Genomic DNA, 11,264 nt, shown 5'->3' with positions numbered 1-11,264 from the left:
AGCCAATGGCAGGGCTCCCGCGCTCTCGAACGGGCCAATCGCCAGTGCCGCCGCCGCACGAATTCAAAGAAAGCCCGCCCCCGCCGCGCTCGCGCTGTCCCGTCACGTGGGGCCGGCGGGGCGGGCCCGGGCCCGGGCGTGCGCGGGGCGTTCCGGTTCCGGCASCGCGGGGTCGCCATGGCGAGCAACGCCGCCAGCCTGAACGCCGTCAGGGAGACCATGGACGGTGGGTGACAGCCTCGGGGACGGGCTGCGAGGGAGAGGGAACGCCTGACCCCGCCCTGGGCCGCGGACACGGGCGCCTCCCCTGGTTAATGCAACCCTGGGTGCGGGTTGCGGCTGCTGAACGATGCACGGTTTTTATTCCATGTGACGGCAGTGTCTGAAACAGTTCGAACATCCACGTAGCGTGTCTGTCTTTGGACCTCGCGTTGCTTTTCTTGGTTTTGGTTGATCTTTTAAAGCTGGCTAAGGATTTAATATGTGCTGTCGTTTCTCGTTATTTATAACGGTTRATGCAAATGGTGTGGCCTGGCTCCGTGCGCTTGGGTTTAAGCCAGGGACTTGGAAATGCGCGGGAGAGAGCAAGGACCGACCTAGTGTCAGTGTCGGGGCAGCCCATGAACTGATCTGAACCCCGGGATTTTGTTCTTGTCGCTCATGTCTGAAAACCAACGTAAACGGCAAAAAAACCCTCAAAACAACCCAAACAATAATAGTGAAAAGCCTGCGAACAGTAGTTGGTGTTACAGAATTAGAATAGTTTCTGATGTGGAAAAAAAAAAAAAAAACCTAAACCCGAGTGCTGTTATGGGATGGGGAATGTGAGAGAAGTGGCACTGGGAGTACTGGGAGATGTTTTGGAGATTGATAAGGCATGAGGAATGTGAGCAGGTGAGTAAAGTTCAAATGCACACTTTCAGCCTCCTATGAGGAATCAAAGCTGGARTCCAAAAGCACAGTGTTCTTAAAGCCTACCTTTTTACCTAATTGCCAGCCATGTTAATTGTTGAAATCCTCACTTTTTTTATTTTTATTTTTACTTTTTCAAAACAAATTATCTATTATTGTATTTCCTGAACTGGTAAATTATGGTGTTTATGTTAGAAGCCGTAGCTTTTAGCTTATGCTGGAAAGCTGAGCACAAATGTTTTTGAAGTTCAAATAGCAGTGGACATCTGCCATCTTCACACTGTATTGTACAAGTTAAATGTTGGTGAAGAACAATTTTGATAATTGAAATTTCATAGTCTGTAGGGACTAAAGTGCTTTCATTTTTTTCTGTTGCAGTTCTGTTTGAGATCTCAAGAATATTAAACACTGGCTTGGATATGGAGACATTGTCAATTTGTGTGCGGCTTTGTGAGCAAGGGATAAATCCAGAAGCATTATCATCTGTTATTAAAGAACTGCGTAAGGCTACAGAAGCTCTGAAGGTAATGCTCTAGTTTAAAAATCATATAAATTCATTTTTAACAAGCACACGTGCATGCAATTTGCTGTACTTCAATTTGTAAGTTGTAAGTACTTTGATGWGACTCATTCTTTTAAATCAAGGAAATGAACTGTTCAATAGCGGAGGCAATGAATACAACTGAATTCAACATGAAGCAGGAAATTGTATGAATAACATGTTTTGTACAAATAAAATGATTAGACTAACTCTTCTGAAGAAAAAAAACACAACCAAAACTCACAATTTTTTATTATAGTCACTATTTTCCCCCTTATCTTCATAAGATGACAGATTTTTCGTTTAATCAGTATCACCTCATTTCTACAACCTCAGATCTAGTAGTGTGCAGCAGTGCTTGTAAACAGGTTCAGGCAGCTTGTTAATGTAATCTTAACCTCTTAACTTGTGCTTTGAACCTTTCCAAATACTAACAAAGGGGGATTTCATTATGTGTGTGTATATACAGGGCTTTTCATATATGAATATTCACCTGTTTACTCATAGAGGGTAGCCATGCTTTAAAAAAAATCTCACTTGCCTTTTAAAGGATTTTCATTCTTCACTGTCTACCTAAACATCACAGTCATGATTTCTATGTTTTGGTTATTTTTGGGAGGCAGAGGGGAAGCCTCTTTGTTGCTCCTATTCTAGAAGACTGCATTCTTTATTTTTAACTTAACATTTTTCTATACTCATGCATATTTTATATTTGTGTCTATGCTTCAATGTGTGCTTACATATGCACTGAACTGTGTATATAAGTGATTGAGGGCTGGTTTACTTCTCCATTGATTTTACTGGTTTGCCATTCCTGTTTCTATGCTTTACTTGTTTGTCCCATAACTGGGCAAACATAACTGGTGGGTTTAAAACCCACCAATGTCAGTCTTCAAACAAATGTGCCTTGTTGACTGGTTTGAGTTATTCAGTAATAAAAATATTAATATTCTTAAATAATTGGTAGTGTAATTTATGCAGTTATGATTAGTGTTATTCTTCTGAGTTTTATGTCAATGACAAATTGGTATGCATGGGGTAGTAATTACCATAAATTGTATAAAGGAAACTCCAAAGGTAGCTGCATTTATGCATTTGAGCCTTTCTTGAGAGTATTAAGGTAAAATGTAMAAGATAAAAGCTGCTCAGATACAGGACATAACACAAGCAAACAGCAGGGCTCTTTCAGTAAAGGGTAATRGCAGTCAGCAGCCTTATTTTTTAAAAAGCAGTAGTGCTCATAAGAGAAATTTTCACAAGTAGCTTTTTTTTTAGACCTTTAGTTTCTCTAGGCAAATTAAAAATGTTACAAGAAAATACTAAATTTAATCTACATGATGTCTCTTTTGGTGAATTGCAGTATTTTTTTTTCTTTTTCTAGGCTGCTGAAAATATGACAGGCTGACATGGGAGAAGACCTCTGCATGAGAAGAATGTCAAGTTAAAGTTAACAGGAGCTCTGAAGATTGGCACTATTAAGAAAAAAAATGTGTATGTGAAGGTTTCAGAGTATTTGTGTAATATTCTTCAAAAGAATGGTGTATATAATAGCTTTGAGAAGTTTTTAATAAGTAAGTTCASTGGTATATTATTATTTGGTATTTTTGTCAACTGTTTGTAAATGAGTGCAATTGTTCTTTGGCATCCAGTACTTCTAAAATCATGCCAGATATTGTACATTTGTTGGAKTTACTAGTGTGTACCAACAAATATTGTTATGATGAGTGTAGCTTGTTAATGCATCCTTTAGAAGTGCTAGTATATGCTGGGTTTTATCTCTTGCTTTGATGAAAAACTACATGTACAATTTTAGTCTTGCTTTACGGTCCAGATAGGAATGAAGTCCATACTGACTTTATTTTAGAGTAAGGGCGGTAACTTAAGTCTCAAGCTGAAAGTAATAAATAAAGCATTTTTTTTTAATAATGTAGGTAATGAATTGTCATTTTAATTTTGATTCAAATTTGTAGGGAAACTGTTTAACTTAGATAAAAAAAAGTTCTTCAGCTACCTATGTACATATGTGTGTAAATTTAAAATCTGGATGACATGGAATATTTCACAGAGAGCAGATGCGACATTTGTTATACCTGTTCTGSCTGCTGGATCTAAAAATATTAAGGCTGTATTGTTACTGCAGTACAATAGTTAATGTGTATATGAGAAGCATCAGATTTGGYTGAATGTTATCAACAAAACTTAAACCGCTGGTTGGTATAGGTTCTCACTTAGCACTGGAAACCTTCAGTGATGCCAAAACAAGTGTTAATTTCCTAATTGTACTTCATAAAAAAATAGTTTCTTGTGTGTTCTTCATCTGCTGTTTAAGCTTTTTTTTACTTTAAGCTTTTTTGATTTTTTTGTTATGCTGGTTTCAGAGCATAGTGCTAATGGCACCTAAAGCAACCTGCAGGGTTAATAGGGCAAAGCGCATTTGGAAATGAACCTGAAATCTTAGTTAAGCTGAAAGCTATATTTGTGCAGAGATAAAAAGTTCTTTTTGCTTTAAGAGTTTACATGGTATACGCTCCAGGTCATAGCTCTACAAAAAGCAATAAAGGAAGCTAAATACTTCATATTGCTGGCAAAGAGAAGAGAAAAAGTATTTATATTGCACTGAATTACTTACTTTTATTTCCAGTTAGCCTGGCCAAAAAGTCATTTAAGGAAGCTGCTATAAAAACTTCTGGATGACCAACCCAGGGAATTTTTAAGTGGTGTCATTTTGCACACTCACAGCATCAATTTACAAAGGACTTTAAATGTTCTTTACATGAATGTTGGCTGCATGACAAGATATCAGTAATGAAATTTATCTTAGGAAATCTGAAAATTCAGTAAAATGTCATGAAAACTCCAGGTCAGATGAGCACAAACAAGAAATTAGCTCTCTTACTTACTTTTCTCTAGACTCTATAATAAAGTGTCAAAAATGAGAAAAGACTTGGGGAGCATTCTTGCTGTTCTCAGGATTCACATATAAGTCTATGATATTCTCTTGTGTAACTTAAACTCTGAAAGTTTTCTGTAAACGATAGCAAATGTAATAAATAATAATGACGTTTTATTTAAATGCATGTTTCTGCTGGTGCATTTCCTTTTCTTCCATTATTTGGGTAATACAGGAGGTCTGATGACTTCCCTTGAATGTCACTTTATTGATTAGTTTGCATTTATGTATTTCCAGGGTTTTCCCTAACTTGCTAGTTTGATAGTTTGATTTTGGTTTGGGTTCAATATCCTTGAAATGCTTAAAAACAGCTTGCAACTGCAATGTGAGAATTTATGCATAATTTAAGCGAGTTTATATATATATATATATATATATATATATATGTATATATATCTATATATATAAACTTGTATATATTATATATAATTTTTGAGCTGTCCACTGAATTGAATCAGTTAGCTTACAGCTTTTATGTAGACATTTTCTGGCAGATCATTTGTCATGCAGAACTATAGGAGAAGGCATGTCTTTGACATTCAAAACCCCAATTTGATGTCTATAAAACTAAAAATTTTTCTTCATTACATGGAACTAAATGATAAGATTGGTTACTTAATATACTAAAGGGAGGACATGTTTTTTTATTAAAGTGATGTAAGAGAACTGACAGCTTTTGGTTTGGGGTACCATCCATAAAAAATACAATAAAATGGGGGCTTTTTTATTCCTGGTGAGAAATTAAAAAAAAAAAAATCCCTCTAGTAGGAGGTTTCATACGGGAAATATTTGTGCTGCAAGATAAGTCTATCACTTTAATAGCATCCCCACTGTGAACACGAGTGCTTAGACTTAGCACTGATGACTGAGAAGTCTTGGCTGCATTTATAACACACATCACCTTCTACTGCATTTWACCAAGAAGCCAAGCAAACAGCACATGCTGTTACTTATGTGCTCTTGGAACTCCTGAGAAGATAAACACAGGAATATCTGTACAGGTCCTGACCAAAGTTGTTTTTTCTAACACAATAGCTTCTTTTGTAGTCAAAGGTAGTTGCCAGAGGAAGGATAAGAACTGTGCAAGCACATTTGGTTGCTTTTCTTCTGTGTTCTCTTGGCWTCTAAATGTCTTCTATTCCAGGCTTTCCTGAACATCATGTGGTTTGTCTATTTAGTAATTTTCAATGCTCATTTTTCCAGTACTTGTGTAGTTTTCTTTGGGCTGTGTATGCTTCCYGAATAATGGCAGCCTTTATCAATTGATGTCTGTTTCATAAAGAGTTGCCACTTCTTCATTTTGAGCCTGATTTTCAGTAGTTTAATGTCCCTTGCACAGTAAACTAATATCTACCATGCCATGTTCTGCAGATATGCAAGTCACCTTTAAATTTCCTTTTCTAAACTGAAATGCATTAGCATTTGAGTGACCTAAAGCAGGGAATAGCAGCAATATTAACCATGCAGTTAAGTAGTGGCCTGCTTGGTCACTTTCTTGTTCTTTAGTCCTCTTCTAGTAATTCCTAATATTTGACTTGCCTTTTTAATTTGATCTGAATGTTGAGCTGTTTTCATGGCATTATCTATGGCAACTGCAGGATCTCGCTTTTCAGTAGAGTGATAAGCTCAGGTCATTTTTTCATATGTGGAAGCTAAGGTTGTTAATCTCCACGTGTATAATTTATTTCTTTGTGCTGAATTACATCTACCATGTTTTCCTAATCAGTCTTGCATGTGTTTCTGCAGTTCATCACTGTTTGCTAGTAATCTTGCTACCTTCACTAATTTTATCATGGGGAAATTTTGTCACTTTTTCCCTTTTATGAGGTTAATTGTAAGTAAGTCATGCAGCACACAATGAATCAAAGACTGCAGAGGACCACTGGTGACCTAGGGCAGGAGCTGACCATTTATTTTCATTCCTTTTCAGTGATTGTGAMTAAAATGCCTCATTCTTACACCACGTGTCTTCAGTGTCAGATACAGCAGCTCTCACTGTGAGAGTTTAAGCAAATTTGTGAATCCAGTCCTGCAGAGAGCGTGGCATGCTTAATAGCTATCAGGATCCCTAATGTTCTGTCCCCCCTCTGCTCTCTAGATAAGCAAATACTGGTTCAATCCTAGATTTGCTTTTTGATTCAATCATGTAGTTCCTTCTGAGTTTGACTATGTGCTTGTTGCAGGCACACTTTATTCCAAGGACTACTCCCAGCAGGCTGCATACCAGAGCCTTCTGTTTTTCCCCAACACTTTCCCCCTTCAAACATCCCATCTGCTTTTATGYGATCGTAGTTTCATGCTGTAGAAGCATTGCAGTCCTTAATATTTGAATATACTTAAAATGTGCAAAAAATGACAATAACCTAAGATCCARCAGTGATCCATGATGTAGTATGGCTGTAGACAATCTGCTTCAAAGAGATCTGATGCTGAACAAAGGGGCTTTACATTACTATGTGTGATCCAAACTAGGGTGGCAGGCCTTTACTTTAAAAATYCAACTCTGAGTCACAAATATTACTGTTTGGTTAAAGTTTGAAAACAGAATTTAAAAGAATAAAAGGTATGTCAAAGTAATTTCAACCTTTAAAATAGTGAGGACAAAGACAGGGAGTTGCAGACTAATCACCTCAGCAGCAAACATCCAACTGGTAAAACTTGGCATTTTATCAGCAAAGAATGAAAGATAAAAAAAGTCAGGTAACAAGAGACAGGATGAGAGGAAATGGCTTCAAGTTGTGCCAGGAGCAGTTTAGATTAGCTATTACGATAAATTTCTACACAAAAAGGACTGTAAAACRTTAGAAGAGACTTTCTAGGGAAGTAGTAGAGTCACTATCCCTGTAACTGTTCACAAAATGTGTGATTATGGCACTTTGGGAAAGTCTTTTGGTGGTGAATGTGCTGGTGTTGGTGCTGGGTTCACAGTTGTACTTCATGATCTTCAAGGTCTTTTCCAACCTTAATGATTCTATGTTGCTATATGCTTCAATTTATGCAGGACAATTTTCAGTTAAAGCACCATTGGAATAATTCAGGAAAAGCACAAATGTACTGTGTTGTTCCTTGATTTCATTCTTCTCACTTTGAGAGTGTGATTTGAAAAGAAACTTTAAAAAGTGTTGAAACCAAAATCTCAGGATTTGARAAATGGTAATATGAGAAGGATTTTTGAAGCATTGTGAAGAGGTACTTTACTGTGAGGTTTTTRTGAACTTGTAGGAAGGGTTCCTGTTTTTTAAGGAAATAGCTCCATCAAGAAAAAATAGTGAAGTAAAACCATAGTACTATCTACTGATTCCAGACCCACTGTTTATACTTCTGGAAAGCATGAGAATAGTTTAAATGAAGCTGTGAAACACTAGGGAAAACACAACTGGCTACTGATACTGTTAAAATGGGATTAAAAGTTCTTCTAAATGACATTTTTTAATCTGGTTTCTGGGGCGAAGTCTACAATACCTCCTCTCTGCAGGGTGTCAGGGAGGCTGGCTGTAGCAGTTCTTTCTGTCTGCAGAGTATGTGAAGGGCAGTGTAAAACAGCTCTAAGTAATGTGAAGAAAATTAGGAATRTTTAGGATGACTATCAGTGAGGCTTCTGTCAGTAAGATAAATGGAAGCCTGGTTTCCAAGATATTTAAATGTTACCTGATCAAAAAAAAACCAAACACTGCAACTATTAATTATCAGAGCTGGAAATCTGGAATATATTGAGTGTAGACACTTTTACTAKCACTTTGTAAATATTCTTATGTTCTCACCTCCAATTTTTGCATTTAAGAAGAGAMCAGCTCATGAAAATGGATCTCTGAAAGAGCTCAGTGGTGTCATGTGGTTAACCAAAGAACCAGCCAGGAGGATCCCTTAACAGGGAAGGAGGCCTCAGGAGGGCGAGGAGGCTGAGGGATATCCCAGCCTRAGTTTATGTATGATTATTTTATTTGTACACCAGATCCCAAATTAGTATGTTTGAAGATACCAACAGCTATCTTCCTGTAATGGATACAGATAGATGAGAGAGAGACTTAGGTGGTCACACTGCCTTGGCATTTGGCCTTTGGCAAGACAATAAGGCTGCCAGCCCCTCTTGCCATTGCTGCCTGTTGTAGYTTGGGAGGATGTGCCTTGAAGGAGCTGAGTTATCAGCTCTCACTCTGTGTCACTTTCCTGGGCTACAGGAAAAGCTCCCCATGACATTTCATCTTGCTTTCTTGGAAGGCTGCTCGATGCAYACCCAAGGTGGCTTGGTTTTCTTCCCAAGCCAGTTTATAGGGGCATATGGTTGTGAACAGGATCAATTACAATTTTGTGAGGGGCCCTCTAATCAAGGACAGAGGAATAGTCTGATTCCTGTGACCTGTGAACTTCTGCTGARTTCAAAACCTATAGTAAGCAGCAGGTAGTTATTTACTCTTTGTCATTCACATCTGAAAAGCCCAGGATATTAAAATAATATGCACCTTACGCATAAAGTCTGAGATTTAATGGTATTAAATGCTGCAAGATCAATGAHAAGGAAAAATATTAATAATTTGGAAATACAGGGCTCTGGAATATGAGATTCAATGGGGGATTTAAAGGAGAATCATACACTAGTCTTGCACATTTTGAAGTAAAGATGCAAAAAAAAAACCACCTAGACAATAATTTCCTAGGACATGTAAAGAGGAGCYTCGCTATTCTCTTAGGCAGAATTCAGGATACACTCTGAATTGTGTAAGATACTGTATATACASAGGTACAGACTGAAGTAAAACTCAGGCTCTTCTCAGAGCAAGTGCTTTTTTAATTCAAAAATGAATGTTTTGTTTAGCTTCACTTCAGTTAGAACCTGTCAGAGGCATAGGAACAATTCAAGGTGCATGCACAGCTATTTATTCCTATATGCCATGATGATTGCACTCACGAAGGCAGAAAAATAACTCTGGTGCATAGGCAGACTGATAATCTGGGCTGCATTTTTAGCATGGTTATTTCAGGCTATGCCTTTCACTGGTAAGCAGGATATCAGAAATAAAGCCACCAGTCTCTGTCCATCAGTGGCTGGCTGGCTGCTCTCATAACATGACTTCAAGCAGCTTTTCTGTTTTCAGACATGTTGGGCCAAACTCAGCATTGACTTGCACGCTGTGGAGTTTTATGAATGTTAGTGAAAATAACAATAGAGCACATGAATCAACAGGGAACATGGACATTGTTCATCTTAACTGTGATCAGAYGGGGGAAATAAAGACATGATTTTGTTTGGGAAAATCCTTTAGCTTTCACATGGGAGGACACTCCAGTTAAAATAGGTTGTTTTCCTTCATCTAAATATTAAAAAATTACAATAATTAAAATAAAACAAAAAACTATTTTATTAAAACTCCCCAGATTTCATTCAGTGTAGTGTTCTAATTTGTCATTCTATGTCTTATCCTTCCATCTATCTTCTGTGAGTTGAGTTTTCTGCCAGCTACATCTGCCACAATTTGTTATTTTCCTCTCTTTTCTCCCCTTAATTTTAATTCTCTCATTAGAGGGGGTCAGGCTTCAATGTTTTCCAATTTCTCAGCAGTCATTTCTACAATATTTCCTCAAGATAATCAGGCACTATTCAGCAATAGTTTCCTTGGCAAGTGATTTTTCTGCTGGAAATGGTTTTGATAGAATTATTTTGATTCATCGTCATATGTGYACAACTATCAGAGAAAGTGGAGTTGTGCAATATCCTACATGGTTGAATCTTCTCTGTCCTGGTGCACAAACTATTTTATGTAACTCTAAAATATTTTTAGAATGTTATAGTGTGCATTGTAAGTGTCCAAGGTGTTGGCATATGTATGCTAGTGTTGTGCATAGAGACATCACATAAATATCAGAGATACCCTTCATTTTCCTAAAATACAACTTTAATTTGCTTTTTGCTGTTACTGTCCTGTGGTGTGTCCAAGTCACATTTGGCATCTGTTTCTAGCTTTAGCAAAAAATCTCAGGCACTGCTTTGCCCTATTTTCAATTTATTTAATTTTATCTGTCCCAACTTCTGGGATTATCAGCAGACAGAACCTGATTTGTGTCAAATACCTCAGTGTCCACAAAAATGACTGTTTTCTCTGTGTAACAATTAAAGTCTGTTGCTCAATAATTTTATTATTAAGAGGGTGCCATTATCATTCATGCTCCTCATGTTTACATCAGTAATTTTTTAAAGCACTTTCAATATTTGTAATACACAAAGTAGGAGAATAAATAAAATTATTACTGGAAACTGTTGCATATTCCACTAGATGGCAGGCAAACATTTGCAACCACTGCTGCAGCTTTGTGAAATATGCCTCTATTCGTTTTGCATGAATTCTAATAAATAGTATTTTAGGATCAATTTCCAGTTTAATGAAGGAGTGGTGCAGTTTAACCTTTTGATTTATTTTAAAAACATTATGAAACTAGAAGTAAGAAAAGTGTGTTATTGATTGTATGACTTCAGCTCACAAAAGAGAGAATTAAGGTTTAAGAACTTAACATTTTGTAATTTTTGTATTTAAATTTTACTAAGATTGGATATACCAGTAATAAGATGGCCACAGAAGARAGAGCTTTCAGCATGGCAAATGGTTAGTGGCATTTTTTCCTCTCATTCAGAGTAATAGAATTTACACAAACTATGTTAGAAAATGCACTGAAGGAAGTTCTGTCACCCACTGTAGTTTGTAGCTACTTKAGCTTTTCCTTTTTTGCGTTTATAGACTTTCTGGCACATGCTCAGCCATCTGAAGTGTTTAAGACAAGAGGGCACACTCAAGGTAAGGGTGCCACACAGGCCAACTAGTGTAGGAATATAKACATTCCCTGTTGAGGATATACCAATGGATGTATCAA

At 37.2% G+C, this 11,264-nt stretch overlaps 1 protein-coding gene across 1 annotated transcript; it reads left to right on the top strand.

The window, feature by feature from the left end:
- The first annotated feature begins 120 nt into the window (after window positions 1–120).
- MZT1 (mitotic spindle organizing protein 1) lies at window positions 121–4,536 on the top strand. Its single transcript, XM_057366462.1, has 3 exons — window positions 121–226; window positions 1,291–1,436; window positions 2,835–4,536. Exons 1-3 carry the CDS (start codon window positions 178–180, stop codon window positions 2,856–2,858), a joined length of 219 nt encoding a protein of 72 aa, XP_057222445.1. The 5' UTR covers window positions 121–177; the 3' UTR covers window positions 2,859–4,536.
- The last annotated feature ends 6,728 nt before the right edge of the window (window positions 4,537–11,264 follow it).

Source organism: Malurus melanocephalus, unplaced genomic scaffold, assembly GCF_030028575.1.
Source record: "Malurus melanocephalus ecotype Western Australia unplaced genomic scaffold, MMel_1.1 scaffold_66, whole genome shotgun sequence".
Classification (NCBI taxonomy): Eukaryota; Metazoa; Chordata; class Aves; order Passeriformes; family Maluridae; genus Malurus; species Malurus melanocephalus.
Note: the sequence above shows the minus strand (reverse complement) of the source record. Positions and strands in the feature narration are given on the sequence as shown.

What these genes read in the sequence shown, in the direction of transcription:
- MZT1 (XM_057366462.1), top strand. Translation starts at nt 178, where the DNA reads ATGGCGAGCAACGCCGCCAGCCTGAACGCCGTCAGGGAGACCATGGAC. An exon ending in CGTCAGGGAGACCATGGACG is followed by an intron (nt 227 to 1,290) that starts GTGGGTGACAGC and finishes TTTCTGTTGCAG; the next exon opens with TTCTGTTTGAGATCTCAAGA. An exon ending in AGGCTACAGAAGCTCTGAAG is followed by an intron (nt 1,437 to 2,834) that starts GTAATGCTCTAG and finishes TTCTTTTTCTAG; the next exon opens with GCTGCTGAAAATATGACAGG.